At 33.7% G+C, this 18,993-nt stretch overlaps 3 protein-coding genes and 1 pseudogene across 19 annotated transcripts; 3 read left to right on the top strand and 1 right to left on the bottom strand.

Moving 5' to 3' along the window:
- LOC103828009 (dof zinc finger protein DOF3.4) lies at positions 1-3,297 on the top strand. 2 transcript variants are annotated; one of them, XM_033282353.1, is made up of 3 exons: positions 6-774; positions 1,149-1,419; positions 1,516-3,297. In XM_033282353.1, the coding sequence occupies exon 3, from the start codon at positions 2,415-2,417 to the stop codon at positions 3,120-3,122; it is 708 nt and encodes a 235-aa protein (XP_033138244.1). In that variant the 5' UTR covers positions 6-774; positions 1,149-1,419; positions 1,516-2,414; the 3' UTR covers positions 3,123-3,297. The 2 variants fall into 2 exon arrangements, with proteins under 2 accessions (XP_033138255.1, XP_033138244.1); XM_033282364.1 differs by having other exon boundaries at positions 1-774; positions 1,149-3,297.
- Positions 3,298-3,537: 240 nt separating this feature from the next.
- Positions 3,538-7,817, top strand: LOC103828023. Of its 16 annotated transcripts, none has more exons than XM_033282341.1 (14): positions 3,538-4,263; positions 4,346-4,408; positions 4,482-4,520; positions 4,592-4,669; positions 4,854-4,940; positions 5,021-5,410; positions 5,507-5,566; positions 5,680-6,111; positions 6,206-6,267; positions 6,346-6,445; positions 6,567-6,646; positions 6,854-7,238; positions 7,373-7,469; positions 7,551-7,817. In XM_033282341.1, the coding sequence occupies exons 1-12, from the start codon at positions 4,150-4,152 to the stop codon at positions 7,143-7,145; spliced, it is 1,797 nt and encodes a 598-aa protein (XP_033138232.1). In that variant the 5' UTR covers positions 3,538-4,149; the 3' UTR covers positions 7,146-7,238; positions 7,373-7,469; positions 7,551-7,817. The 16 variants fall into 16 exon arrangements, with proteins under 16 accessions (XP_033138232.1, XP_009101860.2, XP_009101852.2 ...); XM_009103612.3 differs by having other exon boundaries at positions 5,021-5,566; positions 6,854-7,099; positions 7,181-7,238; positions 7,373-7,465; XM_009103604.3 differs by having other exon boundaries at positions 5,021-5,566; positions 6,854-7,099; positions 7,181-7,238.
- A 1,211-nt stretch (positions 7,818-9,028) lies between these two features.
- LOC103828057 lies at positions 9,029-15,744 on the top strand (annotated as a pseudogene).
- A 53-nt stretch (positions 15,745-15,797) lies between these two features.
- On the bottom strand, positions 15,798-18,759 carry LOC103828070 (LOB domain-containing protein 28). The gene has a single exon (XM_033277277.1). The coding sequence runs from the start codon at positions 17,491-17,493 to the stop codon at positions 16,948-16,950; it is 546 nt and encodes a 181-aa protein (XP_033133168.1). The 5' UTR covers positions 17,494-18,759; the 3' UTR covers positions 15,798-16,947.
- Between the last annotated feature and the right edge of the window lie 234 nt (positions 18,760-18,993).

Here is an 18,993-nt window from a genome sequence, read left to right as displayed (position 1 = left end):
ATATATATATATATTATTGTATTTAAATATTTTAGGAAATCTATTTATACAAATATTTTTGTCTGATTATGTTTAAATAAAAATTGTTTTATAAATTTTTTAATTTATACTTAAAATATTATTTCTGGATAGAAACACAATATATATATATATATGAATTATCCTTTTTTAAGAGTTTGACAATTTTATATTAGTTCATAATTATACAAATATTTTTGCCTGATTAATATTTAATTACAAATTGTTTTATATATTGTTGATAACTTTTGGTTTTATTTAGGGACATTATTTTTTGTTATTTCTTTTACTATTTTATACGTACTATTTTGCATTTGCAGTTTTTTCTTTTTTAAATTAAAAAAGTCCCTCTTAGATAACTAATGAATTATTAAAAAAGGTGGTCTAACTAATCTATCAAAACCCATTTAAAAACAAACAACGAATGTAAAACTCCATAAGAGCATCTTTATCGCTCGTATTTACTGGGGGTTCTTATGTTATTTAGGAATTAAAATAAAAGAAAATTAGCTTATATGTGAAAACACGTCTCTTATTTGGAGACTACAAGAGACGGATATTATTAACACGTGTCCACTTTTGAGACTCTACTCTCCTTCTTACCCGACTTGGCTCTTCTTTCAATTTCTCTCAATTCGCAGCGAGAGAGAGAGAGATGGTGCCGCCGGCAACGGAGCGGAGAAAAAAATCATCAGACCCGGGACCGGTCCCAAACCCGCTCGGGTCAAACCGTCACCGTTCACTGCACCGGATTCGGTAAACCTCTCTTATCTTTGAAACTTCCCATTGTAGGGAAAATCGATCTTACAAAAAATTCTGCTCAGCTGATGTGGTAGTGACTGGATGTTTCGCTATTTGTGTTCGATTACTTTCTGGAGAAATCTATTTAATTAGGGTTTATGTTCTGAGATCAGAGTGAGTGTGTGTGTGTGAGAACTTGTTGATGAACTGGTGGTAATCTAATAATAGTAAGCTTAATTGTCTAATAATAATAATCCAAGTTTCTTGTATGAGCTTAATTATACAATTTTCCTCTGTTTTATGGTTTGATCATATTGCTATGGTTCTGTTATTCCTTCCATAACAAGAGCTAATATGAATTTAAAATTGTTGAAATCTTTTGCTTACAGGATGGGATGAAGGCGTTATCGGAATGCAAATTGGAGAGGTTGCTCGCACAGAGAGCTGCTGCTTCTGCTAACTTCCTAACCAAGGAAATGCCAAGCCCTAGAGACTCTAATCAGAGGGTAAGAAGCAGGAACAGAGATACGGCGTTTCAAGCTAGGTTGCAGAGAGAGGATATCTCGAGGTTACTTGTGTCTGAAGAGAGAAGCGAGAGAAGGAGGAGAGGCGTGAGGTTGTATCAAGATAGCGATGCAGCATTTGCGTCTGCGTTTGGCGGTACGGTGGCTGAGACAACTTCCACTTCTTCTTCTTCATCAACGGCTCTAGCCTTTCTTTTGTTGTTACCTAAACAAATTTGATGTACTAATACAGGTTGCAGAGGGATGCATTGCCTCTTTTCAGTATGCTAAGAGTAAAATTTAAGTCTTGCATAGATAGAGAACCTGAACCACTGCTTAACGAGGTATGCAAGATTAGTCTCCGCATGTTTTGATAATTATTATTATCTCCTTCCTTACTCTTGTTATCCTCTACAAACTCAAAGTCGTGAAAACTCCAAATGCTGTGAATCCCCTTGTGCTTGGTTCTTTTGTAAGTTTTTCAATCAAGAACTTGAATATAGAGTTAGCTTGTACTATGTTTTAAGAAAGTTTAAGTTTAATAAGAAAAATCAAAAAAAAAATTGGTGTCTAATTAAATTTTTTTTTTTTAAACTCTTAATAAGAGACTTGCAATGGAGCACCTAAATGTTCGGGTTTCTTAATCCAGTCTCTTAATTCACTTTTACAATTAAAAAGTATTAAAAAAAAAATAAGAGACCCATTTAGGGTCTCTAGGATAATGGTGCTCTAACCGCTAATAATGTAGAAATTATTCTGTCCGAAACAATTCATTGTTCAAACTGAAAAACATTGAAAGAAGAGCCACCTACGTAAGAAGTGAGCCGATTCATAGTGTGTAGGGAGGGAACAGAGCCATCACTGTTCACGACAACCCATAGCCGAGTCAATACTTCCCGAAACAAAACTTCATAAAAAGACAAACTTTAAAGACAGAGAGAGAGAGAGAAAGCGTGGCCTCTAATCAACCCAACACCCTCTGTCAGAAAAGCCTGACTTTCTCCTCCATCCCCAGCGCATGTTTGTTTCCTCCATAGAAAGCAAAACAAAATCTCACTCCCTATTAACAAAAGTTTCAACCTTTACTCCATACATAACAACAACAAAGCTCCAACCTTTCTTCATTCCCACGTTTTATAATCCTTCTCCGCCATGACGACAACGTCTAACACCGACGCGATGAGACTTCACGGCGTAATAACGGCGAATCCTCCTCCGGCAACAGAGCAGCTCCCTTGTCCTCGCTGCAACTCGACCAACACGAAGTTCTGTTACTACAACAACTACAACTTCTCCCAGCCCCGTCACTTCTGCAAATCCTGCCGCCGTTACTGGACTCACGGCGGTACTCTCCGCGACATTCCAGTCGGCGGCGGTACTCGCAAAGCCGCCAAACGCTCCCGCACTTGCTCCTCCTCCGCCGGAAGCCGCAGCGTTCCGTTACAAGCGACACCTGTTCTGTTCCCTCAGTCGTCGATCTCTAACGGCGTTAGCCACACCGTAACCGCTCCTCTTGACGGAAAGGGAAGCGCTTTATCTCTCAGCGGCAGTTTCACCTCTCTGCTGAACCAAAACGCCACTGCAACGCATGGATCCGGGTCGGTTCTCGGAATCGGGCTTGGGTCGGGTTATGATGACGTCAGCTTTGGACTCGGGAGGGCGGTGTGGCCGTTTTCAACTGTGGGTGACGCTGGGACGACGAATGTAGGGAGTAACGGTGGTCATCAGGGAGTTGTTACGATACCAGCCACGTGGCAGTTCGAGGGTTTAGAGACCAACAACGCCGGTGGGTTCGTCTCCGGTGAGTACTTTGCGTGGCCGGATCTCTCCATCACAACTTCAGGGAACTCACACAAATGAAAGCTTCCGTCTTTACTAGAGGGTTTCGATTAGCTTATGTCTCTCTTAATGGATTTTGTCAATCTTTAGTGACCTCTTACTGTTAGTGTGTCTGGTGTTTTTAGAACTTGGTGTACTGAAACTAGAAAACAGAGAAAGTTTGTGTTTTTTTTTGGGACCTAACGATCTTTAACCTTGTTACTTTCTACTCTGTTATTACAGTTGTTGCACAAGTGATTTGGTATTGAAATGAGATGGACAGTTGTTTAGAACAATTATTAATCTCAACAGACAAGTCTTGTAAGAAATTGATCTTGTTCAATGCATGATGAACTACACAACGTATGTAATTCATCTTGCGCTTTAACTACTTCTGGAATAGACTGGTCTCTAGAGGAGAAAACTTGTGTTTTGTTGTTGTTGTTCACTTCAATCCAGCTAAATCATTGATCTATAGCAGAAGCTCATCCTCTAATCTTTCTGCATCATCATTCCATCTCCCTTTAACCGTATAAAGATTCGAAAGGAGAATGTGTGTTGCAGTGTCTTCTGGATCAAATTCACCACGCAAAGAATAATATCCTTAAACCCTGCGTTGTTGTCTCTTTCCTTCATTTGGTTCCACATGAACTTACCTTGCTGAGATGATCCGCTGTGGCGACAGACTACTAATAGATAATAAGTATGTTACTGCACCGTTTAGGTAGGATTTGTTCAGAGAAGCTCCGAGCCTTTTATACTATTCCATGCTGACTATAAGCTCCTAGCATTGAGTTGCAACATTTCAAATCTGAAAGAGAATACTGATTCTGTAGCATTGTATTTACCGGTCACATACCAGACAGCGTATGGAATCTTGTTTTCACGGCAAGAGAATGGAACACTTCACAACCTTCTCTTAACGTTGTGACCCTGCCCCTACGACGGTAGAAGCTATTTCGTTCAGTTGCACGTAACGTAGTAGACAAAACGCTGCGTTTTAAGAGTTAGGCCTCAAACGCTGCGTTTTAGTAATAACGCTTACAAAAAAAAAGGCGTCCCGAGAACGATGCTGGCAGTGAAGGGGTTTAGAGATTCCGGTGAGAGAAAACAGTGGCGGGAGAAAATGATAGTTTCTCGCCTTCATCTCTTGATCGATCGCTGTGTCCGCCGCCGCCACGCTGTAAGGACTCTATTTAACTCTACTTCTCCGTAAAGCCTTCCTGTGAGTTTCATATAATCCCAACCGTGAACCGTCGTTGTAGGAAGGAGAAGTAAATTTGCCGGCGGAGGCAATGGAGAAGGATATGCTTCTTTCTCTATCGCAGGTACATCTTTGGTTAATCAATTGTTCGAAGCTTGTGGATTCTAAAAGGCGGCACTGAGTCCGATTCCTTTCAGGTGTTGAGAGAGATTCAATCTTGCTTTGATTCTGATTCGGTTAGTCTTCTTCGTTCGATCGTTCTCTTTATTGCTTGCTGCAGCTATTTGATTAGCTTCGTTTTTAACAGGAAGAGGGAGAGGAAACTGCTGCTGCTTCTCCAGAATCCAAAGATCATTTATGCTTAGAAAGACTCGTGGCCCATCTTGTAAGTTCCGCATCCTCTCTGCAATAGTCAAATTGATTCTCTCTGCAGAAGATGGATACGTTTCTGTTTCTAGTTAGTGTAGAAAGTTGGTACCTTACCTTTCATTGTTAATGATTTGAAGTTGTTTGATTAAGCCGCCAACAACAAGTTCATGTCCCTAGTTTGATTTTGGTATCTCTGGCAGGTTGGTTTGTTAGGTGCGAAGAATGTGCATGTTCAGCATTTGGCTGGCAACATTCTTGTGCAAGTATCTGAGTCTCTCGTTGAATCTGTACGTTTCTTCTCTGCCTCCTCACTCCAGATTTTAGAATGTCTTTATCTACATTATTACATACTGATTTATTTTCTTAGGGAAGTCAATGGGATGATTTCATTCGCTTCCTTTGTGACTCTTTGCACCTAGCACTTGTCTACAGTTTCCCACTTCCTTCTCCAACTGGATTTGAGGGTTCAAATATTGGTTCCGATGTTCTTAAATGTGAGATGAAAAAGGCTGACTGGTGCACGGTGTCTGGTATCTTTCGAGTTCTTCGTAATATACTGAAGCGCTTGAGCCAAGAAGAAAACGAAGACGTTATTGACGTTTACTTGGATTCTGTCAACTCTACACTTGCAAAGATCCCTTGGTGCCGAGTGAACACTCATGCTCACAATGGAACTCTGGGAAGCATTGGAAACAGTGAGGAAGGAACTGTATTTCCTGGGAACTTTGTTCAGTTTCTCTCAACCGTGGTTCAGCAGGTTCGCTTTCCAGAAGATTCTGATGCTTTTGGAACTACACATTTGATACTCCAAAAAATCACTGAGCTTGTTCCGGATCTCCTCCGTTTGTGCCAGCCAAAGTTAGAAAGTCAAAGTGGCTCTTCCATGTCAAGATACCTAGTGCACAAGTTGCTGGTACGTTATTACTTCTGTTTATGAAGTTACAAGTTCAAACAACTTCTTTGCTTTCCTTCTCAATATATCTCCTAATAAGTCCTTCTTACGCTGCTATATCTCCCTTTTTGTAGGTGTTGATGATCAGACTTACATATCAGTCCAATATAAAATGTTCCATCCTTCTTTCATGGCTGCAATATTTGCAACACCATTTTCAACGCTTTCTCCAACACACCCTAAATAGGAATAAGCCCGTCCAAGATAATTGTTTAGAAGGATCTCCATTTTTTGTTAGTTTGTCTGATAGGGATGTCAATGAGACTCATTCTAATCATTTGCAAAGACTATCTGTGTTTCTGTTCCTACGGTGCTCACTCACTTTACTTTATACAAGTAGACATGCCGACAAAGACTGTGAGTTTGACTGTAGAAAGAAAGGGATGGAAGGGGTGTTTAAATGGATTGAACAACAGGTTCCAGGTGATACATTTTCAAATCACGGAACTTATAGCAAGAAGAGTGTTGACTTCTCTACATGCTTCATCCAGCTGTTCATGCATGAGGTTTTAGTTTATACTTCTGTATCTGCCATATGTGATTAGGGTTTTAAAACCATACAGTAAAGTTTTAAGAAATCTCTTTTTTATTTAAGTGTAGGATGACCTGTTATTCAAAGTTCTCCTGCAATTGCTGTCCGTGCCGTTGGCTGGAGAGGAACTGTAAGTAGGGTAAAGCACTGTCTTTTTTTAGTTAACCAAATATCTGTGAGCTCTCTTATGGGCGTTTTTTCTGTATAGGCTTAAGGGGGAAGAGCGTTTGCTTCAAGATAAGGAGATTGGCGTCCGTTTATCAACATTGTTCAATCCTGTGATCCTCTTCTGGATATTTCTTTCAGAGGTAATTTTCACGAAATTCACATAAGGGAATCTGCTGTGCTGTGTTCCATGAAGGAAGGCTCTTCTTTTTGTTCAACTATTGCTAAACTTCTTAATGTCCACACCTTTGATTTCTATTGCAGCTGCATTACGATCATCAAGTCCTTCTTGATTACCTTATATCTAAAGACATCGGGGCTAGCTGTGCAGAGTACCTGCTGAGGTTAATCCTTTTGTCTTAAATAATTTAACAGCTCCATCCCGAGTATCAAGACTGGACGAGATACTTTTTTTTTGTGTGTGATGAGCCATGTTATCTCGTATGCTAGTCTTTGAATGGGTTCTCTAGTTTCAAAGGAATGCACTTTTCCAAACAGTTACATAAAAGAGGCGGATTCCTGTTTAACTCCCCATTGTATTTTCCTGGTAGATGCTTGCGCACAGTATGCGACTCTTGGACCTTGTTTGTGGAATTCCCATTTGAAGAAAATATAAATGATTCAACTTCGAAGAGAAGGAGATTGCTGGTTGAGACTCCTGAGGTTGAACAAAACCAGATACTACATCCCCAGGCTTTCGAAAATGCCAAAGAGTGTCTGCTTTCTTTACAAAACTCAATTGTGAGGCTACATCAGAAGAAACTATTTCCATACAACCCAGAAGCTCTTCTACGACGGTTAGTCTGTCATGGGTACAATAAACTCATCACCCTATGTACATAATCACCTATTTGTGTTTTTGTTCTATTTTGAGGCAGTTTGTCAAGGTTTCAAGAGCTCTGTCTACTCCACGAGTAATATTATCTCGACCCAAAGGTAAATATCAGTTGCATACCTGAAGCATTGTTATATGTATATCTCCATGATGCATAACCTCATTTCACAGGACTCATGCAATTGCGATTTTGCTGATAGAGAAGTATTTAACTTCTCAATTTGGTGTTTCTCAGTCTCAGCTTAGATTCTATTAGACAGAAGGATCAGACTCAAAGAAGGGTTCTTTCCAGATCAAGTTTCAAACTAACTGGCTCACATGTAGAATTGTATGTAAGTTCGAGATTCTCATGTCAAGTCGAATTTTCTTGGGTTCTGATGCAAGCAAAGCTAACATGAGTTATGTTTCTGCAGAAAGACGATCCTACATTTCTTGGTTGTCGGTGGGATATAAATCACAGAACATTATTTTCTTACTTCCACAATCTAAACTGAAAGGTATAATAGGATACGTTGGTCAAGCTTAGTTTGAAACTGCCCCAGGCAATTACAGTATGCAAAATGTAATGTAGAATATTAACAATCACAAATGTTTGACACTCTCTTACTCATATCATCATAAATGTAAAGTGAAGCGTGAGTAAACATACACTCACTCCCGAGCTAGCTTTTTCCTCCCAACATCTGAGAAAAGTTTACTGAGCATGGCCATATGACTAGCAAATCGATTTTTCCCGAGTATTGGATAATTTGATTTTGCAATATGAAAACTCACCAAGATAATTTCAAATCTTGGGTCATGTTTGAGTCGGGTCCTCCAAGGTCCGGGTAGGCTTGAACCAAGCACCCGTTGTAATCTATACTATTAAAGCAGGATCCTATTGTCATAATTACCTTAGCCTGTCCTTTTTTTACTAACATTGCATGTTTCATTAAAGGTTAAGTAATATTAATAACACATCTATATTGGATCATTATTTTGGATCTAGTCCACATCAAATCTCTCTTGGGCCATTTGGGCCTATTAAAAAATCAGATTCAATTCTCACTTTTTTTTTTTCTTTGGGCCATTTAGTCTAAGTTCAAATAATTTTTTTTCAACTATTCTTAATTATTATTATTTTTATTTTCTTAATATAATTTAAGCATTCATAAAAATAATTGAATTTTTTTATTGAAAAGTATAAATCTTTATTAAAAGTATATAATTTTTTAATTAAAATATTAACCACATAATAAAATTAATTTATCAGAGTTATACCAACTTAATTCATTAAAAAAATAAAGTTTAATTTTTTAAACATAAATAGTCATTTAAAATGAAATACGATAAATAAAGATAAATTTTTTAAGTCTTTTATAAAATAAAACACAAATATATGAAAATGTAACATTTACTAAATATTTGTCAATTGCAACAAAAAAAACAAAAATAAATCCGCGCTTTGAAAGCGCGAGTCAAAATCTAGTCTATACTATTAAAGCAGGATCCTATTGTCATAATTACCTTAGCCTGTCCTTTTTTTTACTAACATTGCATGTTTCATTAAGAGCAATTAAGTAATATTAATAACACATCTATATTAGATCATTATTTTGGATCTAGCCCACATCAAATCTCTCTTGGGCCTTGGACCATTTGGGCCTATTAAAAAATCAGATTCAATTCTCACTTTTTTTTTCTTTGGGCTATTGAGTCTAAGTTCAATAATTTTTTTCAACTATTCTTAATTATTATTATTTTTATTTTCTTAATATAATTTAAGCATTCATAAAAATAATTGAATTTTTTTATTGAAAAGTATAAATCTTTATTAAAAGTATATAATTTTTTAATTAAAATATTAACCACATAATAAAATTAATTTATCAGAGTTATACCAACTTAATTCATTAAAAAAATAAAGTTTAATTTTTTTAACATAAATAGTCATTTAAAATGAAATACGATAAATACAGATAAAATTTTTAAGTCTTTTATAAAATAAAACACAAATATATGAAAATGTAACATTTACTAAATATTTGTCGATTGCAAAAAAAAAAACAAAAAAAAACCCGCGCTTTGAAAGCGCGGGTCAAAATCTAGTTATATTTGAAATACATATTTTCATACAAAATAATCTCTCATTGATTTTACCCGAAATAAGCAGAGATTACTTATGAAATCCAATCTATCTCGATTTACCCAACTATAACAAACTACCTATTAGTTGTGGTTCGAATCAGTTACTCTACTTCTATCATTAAATAATCATGAATATAATTTGGTTTGGAGACTTTGTATCTTAACTATTTAATTTTATCAAAATACCTAAAATATCCAAATAACTAATATGTTTTGATTATAATTTTAATTAGCAGTATTGGGAATATCATAAATATAAAAAATAATATTACTATTTATATTTTGGATATTTTTTATATTTATTCAATTCTTGATTCGATACAATGGCGATACTTCTTTCAAAGAAAAATGTAGTTCTACACATATATATCAACTGCTACTATTATATGATAATATAATATATATATATATATATACATTTTCATGTATGTATTTATTGTTACTTGTTGATAAAAAAATATATGTACTGGTACGGTGGTACCATACTATGATAATGTAAAATATACATTCGGTCTCGCATATTTATTGCTACCTTTTGTATAAAGATATTTTATTTAATATTATCAGTAAAAAAGGTTGATATGATACATCATACCAAGAAACTTAAAATTATTTTTGAAAAACAATCTAACTCGTTAGAAAATATGATTTGGCAAATACGATAACAAAAAAAAGTCAATGATAAAACAATACCGAAATTTGGTTTAATATTGCTAATACATTGATATCAGAATGATCTTGTTTCGTGCTTTTTAACAATATAAGTGTTTTTCCGTATTAGAACAGACTGCAATCACCTTTATTTCCTATTCCTGAAATATAAAAGTTTTCCAAATAAAAATAATTTTTTTTTGGTTAAAGCTGTTTTAAAAGAGATCTTTTCTAAAAATTTGCTCAAAAAACTGTTGAACAATCTGCAATAACCAGTACAACGAAAATTGAATAAAACTAATATAACTCTTATTACAAAAGTCGGCAAAAATCAAAAATATTCCAAAAACTTTAGAAGAAAATAGCCAATATAAAATTATAATACTAAAGACAAAAGAAAAAGTACTAAAAAAATAGGATGAATTTGGTAAATATTTATAAGAGAAAAACAAATGAAAAATATAGTTATGGAACAGTGATTGCCAACTTATGGGACAATTTGAATATGATCTTTGACTTTTTTATCCCTGAAATGTGTATACTTACATTTGATAAATAATGTGAAAATAACGTATTGTACTGTACTATATTCATTACGTACGTAATATATAAAATCCGATATAGTCTTCAACTGGGGAGGTGGAGAGAAAGGGAGAGGGAGGGGAGGCGGGGGGAGGGGAAAGAGAAAGAAGAGTGAGGAGAAAAAGAAAGGAGAGAAAAAAAATGCTATTGCAATAAATAGAATAATATACTATAAGTATCAGCAAAAAATGTTTTGAATATACTTAAAATTAGGTTTAAATTAGGTGTATTATTCTATTTTAATATGGTTCAGATATAGTATAGTAATTCTGGGCAAAAAAATCAGAACCGAAAAACTGAATCAGAACCGAACCGAATTACCAAAACCGAAACTGGACTGAAATCCTAAAATACCCAAATGGTTCTTACATTTCTATATCCGAATAACCAAACCAGAACCGAACCGAGAACCGAACAGGTATCCGAATATCCGGAAAAAAAATTCAGCTTTCTAATATAAGGTAAAATGTTATCCACCCCACTTCGAACCCGAATTGGACGACATGAAAAGTGAGAACATTATTACCACTATACCACATAATCTGTTATATACTCTCTTATATCATACATGTATATATTGTATTCTATATTAAAATACAGTAAATACTTATAAAACTAGTACTTTAGTGACTCGAACTCTAGCTAGATTGACGAATGTGTAAGTGTGTAACCACTAAACCACTTAGATTAACATGCTAAATAATATATTTTGTATATATATTTGATTCATATATTAAACGGGTATCCGAAACTGAACCGAGACCGAATCGAAACCGAACCGAAATCTCATAAGTATTTATTAGGTATAAGAATGATTTATCTGATATACCCGGAACCGAATGGTTCCTAGCCAAAATCGAAGCTAATATCTGAATGCCCAGGGCTATAGTATAGTATAACTTTCGTCTGATATTTTAAAAAAAATATTGTTTGAAATTTTTTCAAGTTATAACAAATGTAGAAAAATCTATATGTATTATCAACATAATTAATTGGTTGAATTACATATAATACAAAAGATATATATCAAATAAAATTGAGAGGGAAGGAAGAAGAAGGGAAATCAAACGGTTCTGGCTAAACGAAACGTTTTTTTTGTCTGGTTATTATGCTATTATAAACTATGAGAAACATTACACAGACGATATTACAGCCGACAATTTTACATATCTTATGAGGATTCACGTATGACTGCATCATCTTGAACTGCCATGTGAGATCAATTCTCGACGGTACTTCTTGACTTAGATGTAGAAGCCTTTAAAACTTGACCACTAGAGGCCATAGTGTTTCCACAAAAGCTAAACAAACGGTTAGTAAGTGAATATTATATATATACAGAATACTATAGCCTATGAATTGTAATGGGTAACCGGAGCTTTTAGTTCTAGTGGTAAAGGATTTACAGCTGTGAGTACCGCCACCTGAGTTCGAATCTTGGCCACTGGGGAATTAACATTTCGGCATCACCAGGGACAGAGGACCGACACGTGGCAACACGTGACTAGTCTGGATCATTTCTGTGAGGCCAGGATACCTCTATATAATTCAAAAAAAAAAAATTGTAATGGGTACATAGTTAATTTTTGTTATCCAAGTGGCCTAATTTCTCAAAATAATATCACACAAAAAGTCTCGCCGCATATTTATTGCTAGTGTGAAAATTCATGATTGTATGATTTTGCGAAAATAAAATTATTTTAAAATATAAACGTGTAAAGAGTCCATACACACATTTCTATGGTTCCTGACATTACAAATCCAATAATTCTCCATATTGCAAAACAATAAATAAAAATTTAATAAATTCAAAGAGTACTCTTCTTCCCTCTTGTGCTTATATATTTATAATCCTAGTGTCGACTTTCTTAATTTAGTCTTAATAGATTATATACATTAGGGACTTTATCATGAGTGTTCTTAGCATGAAGGGTGGGGATGGAGAACATAGTTATGCAAATAATTCCGAGGTGCAGGTAAGTGCTTCTGTATACTTGGTACTATAATCCTTTGACAAAAAAAGTTGTTACTATGAATCTGGTTTTGCTACATATGAACCATATCGCTTTGGCAAACATATTTTTATATATACATCGCAAATCAATGTATTATTAGATAATTTGATAACAACTTTCTGATAATACTTTTTCAAAAAAAAACTTTCTGATAATACATATGCATTTTCTGTGTCTCTCATCTTAGGCATTATAGGCTTATTTTGGTTGGTTCAAGGTTTTTCATGTTCCGTATGAATGATTAACTTTACTTTTCAACTTCTTATAGAAAAATATTAACTCCCATGCAAAACTAGCTGTGGTCGAAAACGTAAAGGAAGTGATAGTGAAATTGGGGTTTCCTGAGTGTATCAAAGTGGCCGACTTGGGGTGTTCTTCCGGAGAAAACACGTTCTTGGCTACGTCCGAAATAGTCAACACCATCATAGAATCATACCAACAAAAAGGAGAAAATCCACCAGAGATAGATTGTTGTCTGAACGATCTTCCAGACAACGACTTCAACACTACCTTCAAATGGCTCCCTTACTTCCACGAGAAGCTGAAAATGAATGTCAAAGAGAAGTGCTTCGTCTCAGGAGTCCCAGGCTCATTCTACTCAAGACTTTTCCCAAGCAAGTCTCTCCATTTTGTTCATTCATCTTTGAGTCTCCATTGGCTTTCTAAGGTTCCTGATGGGCTTGAGGAAAACAAGACGAACGTGTATCTTAGAAGTCCATGCCCTCCGAATGTGTACAAGAGTTATTTGACTCAGTTCAAGAATGGTTTCTCATTATTTCTAAGAATGCGTGCGGAGGAGACAATGCCTAATGGACGTATGGTTCTCACTTTGGTGGGCAGGAAAGCTTTGGACCCTTTATCCAAAGATTGTTTCCAGAATTGGTCGTTGATATCTCATTCCCTCCTAGATTTGGTCTCTGAGGTACTCTTGGTTTCATAATATAAATTGTTTTACAAAGTTTTTTTTTGTTTTAAAATAAAAATTGTTTTCACATTTCTATATATTTTTTATTTATTGAATATTATGTAATCAATTTAGAGGTTTTTAATCATTGGTTGGATTGTATTTAGTTTATATATGAAATGATACTTTTTGAAGAATATAGTTTTCGTAATTTCGTGTTTTAAACTAACATATATTATGAAACAAATGAAGTAGTTGTTATAATGACTCTTTGGGATTCTAGATTTTTTTTTCAAATTATAGTATCCATTTAGATCGTAGTTCTAATCGATTTCGGGTAACGTTTTGCGTGCAGGGGATAGTGAAGGAATCAGATGTGGAATCTTTCAACTTGCCGTTTTACAATCCTGACGAAAACGAGGTGAGGGAAGTCATTGAAAACGAGGGCTCTTTCAAGATCAACAATTTCGAGACAGTATATGGTCTTCTCTTTTCATACAAAACTGGTCGTACTGAAGTGAAAGATGATGATGATGTGGACCAATCATGTGTATTTGAAGTCGTTAGAAAGAGAGCAAAAACCATAAGATCCATTACCGAACCGATGCTTGCTGCTCATTTTGGAAGCGCCATAATGGATCGTCTGTTCGACAAGTATACATACCATTTAGCCCAACGTTACGATACTTGCGCAACAAACCAACGGTTAATTTCTGTGTTTCGTTGATCAGGAAGTAACACGCCTCCGAGTTGATGCTTCTAAGTTCTAATAAAATACCTCGTCCGTTTTGTAATAAACTTTAAAATTGTTTTATTATAAATGTAATTCTATATTTAAATATAAGTTTGACATTAATTTCTTCAAATTGTTATTTCTATTATTGCGTTCATTAATTAATAAAATCAAATCAAATAATGCACTAGTTAAGAAATAGAAAATTTTAAATAAAATTACAATCATATATTAAAAGAGAAACATTGTAATAAATACGTTCACAGTAAACTAGACACATCTCACATGTAGAAGCATTATAATAAATGCGTTCACACTAAAATGAATACATGTCACATGTAGAGAGCTTCTCAGCGGAATTTTACATAAATATGTTCATACTATGTACTTTACATTTTTTTAATATAAAATTACAATCATATATTAAAAGAGAAGCATTGTAATAAATACGTTCACAGTAAACTGGACACATCTCACATGTAGAAGCATTATAATAAATGCGTTCACACTAAAATGAATACATGTCACATGTAGAGAGCTTCTCAGCGGAATTTTACATAAATATGTTCACACTATGTACTTTACATTTTTTTAATATAAAATTACAATCATATATTAAAAGAGAATCATTGTAATAAATACGTTCACAGTAAACTGGACACATCTCACATGTAGAAGCATTATAATAAATGCGTTCACACTAAAATGAATACATGTCACATGTAGAGAGCTTCTCAGCGGAATTTTACATAAATATGTTCACACTATGTACTTTACATTTTTTTAATATAAAACTTTACATGCATGGTTCTTCTTTACGTTATTTTTACTGTTTACGAATAGATCTTGACAAATTATTCATAAATTTTGATTCGATTCGTTATCCGTTTTGATTCGAACCGAAAAATTCGGATATATGTTACTCTACGACGCAAATCAAATACTTAAAATGCAATATCCATAAAAAAAAGTAAATCACAAATATCAATATCTATAGGAAAATATATCCAATTTGATCTGTTATATGCATATATATATATACATATATTCAAAGAATTATATATAAGTTATATATTATAGTTTATAATTACATTTTAAGAATTACATATATTTACAGTATTTTTGTTTTTAAATATTTACATTTTAAGAATTTTATTTTTCATGTATTATTTTGAAAAAAATATCATTTAATATTAATTAACAGTATCTTTATATATTTATCAACCATCTTTATATACTTTTACATACACATACATATGCACATTGACGTGAGCACCTTACAACTAAGTATTTACCACAAAATATTTTTTTTCTTAATGCTTCTTTCACTATCGACCAAATTGTAATAAAATGATTTGTCTTAATAATTTTCTTTTCTTTTTTAACTATTATCCGTTTGAAAACTATAATATGAAACCATTTGTTCGACATTACGACTATCTAAGATTCATAACATGAAAACAAACAAATAATAGTAATTTTTGATTACCACATGAAAAAAAAAACCAAAAACATCAAACATTTTAACCGAACAAACCAAATAAATATTGATTTAAAATGATATTTATATTTTAGGAGATTAAAAACCAAAAAAATGATCTAAAACCGAACCGATATCCTGATTAAACAGATTAATGTCTCCTTATTGAAAAATAACGAAAGTAATAATCACATTCCATGCAAGGCGCAGATTATTACCTAGTCTTTTAATATACTAAAAGATAACATCTCTTCTTCATGGTACTGCCACCTCATTAATAGATATCGCTAACTCGCCTATGATTAATATATTTCTACCAAAATGACTACACATGCACATAGGCCTGGGCATTCGGGGTCCCAATCGGGTTTTGGATTAGTCCAATCGGGTTTCGGTTTTTTGGGTTTATCAAAATCAGCCACATTCGGATTATATAAAAATTTGGTTCGGGACCGGTTCAGGTTCTATCAGGTTCGGGTCGGGGTTAGTAAATCTTCAAAGAACCGGTACAAACCGATATACTTTCGGGTTCGGGTCCCAATCGGTTCTTCGGTTTAAATGTACCTAATTTATATCTACTTTGTAACCAAAAAATAAGTAAAATCGGTTCTTTGGTTTTAAAAATACTTGATTTGTACATATTTTGTAACCAAAACATAAATAAAATCGGTTCAAAAAAGAAAGGAACATCAAATGTGATCATTCAAAATCAAGTGAAATGTAAACATAGTTATTGATCGAAAGAAAACCAAATAAATGAAAACATAAAACGAAAACCAAGTTCTCATGAAATGAAAAACATTATTCAATGAAAACAAAATCCAAAATCTAAAAACTTCAACCTTCAACCATCAATCTTCGTATAATAGATAATTATTTTAGATGTTCAATAAATTTTGAATACATATTAGGAATTGAAATCATGTTTGGTACAAGTTGTTTTTTGAAATTTTGAATGTTTCGGGTTCTATCGGGTATCCATTTAGATTCGGGTTCGGTTCGGATAATATCCATCACCCGAAATATCATAAAACATGATCCATTCGGTATTTATTTCGGGTTCGGATCGGATCGGATTCATATTTATCGGATCGGGTTTGGTTTGGATTTTCGGATTTGGTTTATTTGCCCAGCCCTACATGCACACAGAAGAAACAACCATCTTCTATTAGAATATTAGAGAGATCACGCTTGTCCTAAATTATGAAGTTTTTTCTTTAACAAATGAAACAAAAACCATGATTTTTTTTTATATGAAGCGTCCGACATTACCATCAAAACTATTTACATGATATATACCTTTGATGGTATCTTTTTGTCATGGACAGTCATCCCTCTTTGAGGGTGCTGCGTTTGGCTGCATTTGCGGCACTTGAGCGCTTCTTTCAGATTCAACCCGATGAGCCTCTTCGCGTAACTGTTCAGAAGTTAACGGGCCACCATAATTAGACACAACAGGCATCAACATAGGGTTTTGATGGTTTTGCTGATACGTAATCGGAGGAGGTAGGTCAAGCGATGGGATGATATTATTGTAAGAGACAAGCTCGTTCCTGGCGATTTGAAGTTGGTCCTGAAGGTCTTTAAGCTGATTTTGGAGGTTGTAAACGTGACGAGAACAGCCATGGACCGGGTCAAGAAGAAGAGTTTGTGCCTCGTAAACGAGAGAGGTCACGGCGTCTTGTCTCTGGCTTGGGTGAAGGTCGTTGAGAATTTTAGCCACTTGGCTTGCTCCGAATACCTTGTGGATCGCTGCGTAATCTTCCTGTTTGTTAGGTGGGAAGTAAGGTGCAAACACGCAGGCTTGTGTGCATTTTCTCCTCAGGTACTTGCAAGCAGCGCATGGCATCGACATCTTCTCCATGTGAATATATATAAAAAAAATAAAAAAATATAACTGACTAACAACGGTGTATTTTAAAAAATTTCTGAAAACTAATGAGATTAATTAACTATAAGAATATGGAAACGGGGTTATCAGCTCGTATTATATGCTGATGAAAAACAAAGATAAATTAAAGCAAATTGATCACCTATCTAGCTAGAACATGTTTTCAGATAGAGAAACGATGTTTCTGTGAGACGTATGTGCATATGAATCAAATCGATATTTTTACAAAATAGAAAAAATTAAAAAATCAATTAAAATAGATTTTAGCCATACCTTAAGCAATCAATCCTGTTGTATAATCTCTATTGGCTTCTTACTAGAAGTTTGTTTAGAGAGAGGACCCAGACAAAAGTTGATTAACCGTAATCAATCCCCTTTGAGTTAAGTCAGAATCTTTGGCACGAAAATTCTGTTTTATAATAGTCAAAGTCTACTCGAAATATATTTGAAAAAGCATAAATTTGATTTGTTTATGTTACAAACGATAAGATAAGTATAATATTAGCATAAGAGGTATCAAAAGTTACGCGATAATTACATGAGTAGGTCGGTGAATTATTTTTAAATAGGTAAAATTGGATGCATAGTTATCTAAAAGGTAAATTTGCAATTTGAAAAGTTAGTTCATCCTACATATAAATATCTCCTATATATAATTGAAAAACATTTAAAAAGTTGTAACTTTATGTATCAATTAAAAAAAAAACTTGTCAATTTACTTTACATGACAGCATAAGAAGCAATTTAATAATTTGTAAATCTAAAATCAATTCAATAGGATAACTTATATTAACCCAAACATAAAGTATAAGATAATAAGTTATAATAAACCAAATTAGAGACCATATTCGCTGGGCATAGAGACAGTTACATATAAAAGATGAAAATTTGTCAAAAATATCATATTCATAACATCACTTTTCATATTTACACACCAACTACTTTTACCTTCACTTTAGAAAAAAAAAATCATTTATAACCACCTAGGATTAATTAATTTATACTTAGGGTTTAGAGTTGAGAAGCTGGAGGACGGGTTTTTAGAATGTAAAATTTAGTATTCTAATAAATATATAAATAAATACTTAAATTTAAAAAAAACAAAAATTAAAAACAGTTTCAAAAATAATTTTCGATTTTCAAAAATAAATTTTGAAAAAAAATTCGAAATTTTTTTTTTTCGAAAAAATTTAAAAAAAGTTCGAATTTGGAAAGAGAAATACCCTAGGATAGCACTAAAAAAATTATATAGACTCTAAGAATCAAAATGACCAAAATGTTTTATTAAAGAGGTAAATATACACTTATACCCCTAGGGTTAACTAATCCAAACCTTAGGGTTTAGAGTTAAGAGGTGAAGATTTGGGTTTGAAGTTTAAAATTTTATAAAATAGAAAATAAATATTAAAAATTTGAAAATGAAAATTTTAAAAATGGTTTCAAAAATATTTTAGAATTACAAAAAGAAAATTT

Source organism: Brassica rapa, chromosome A01 (assembly GCF_000309985.2).
Source record: "Brassica rapa cultivar Chiifu-401-42 chromosome A01, CAAS_Brap_v3.01, whole genome shotgun sequence".
In the NCBI taxonomy this organism is placed as follows: domain Eukaryota; kingdom Viridiplantae; phylum Streptophyta; class Magnoliopsida; order Brassicales; family Brassicaceae; genus Brassica; species Brassica rapa.
Note: the sequence above shows the minus strand (reverse complement) of the source record. Positions and strands in the feature narration are given on the sequence as shown.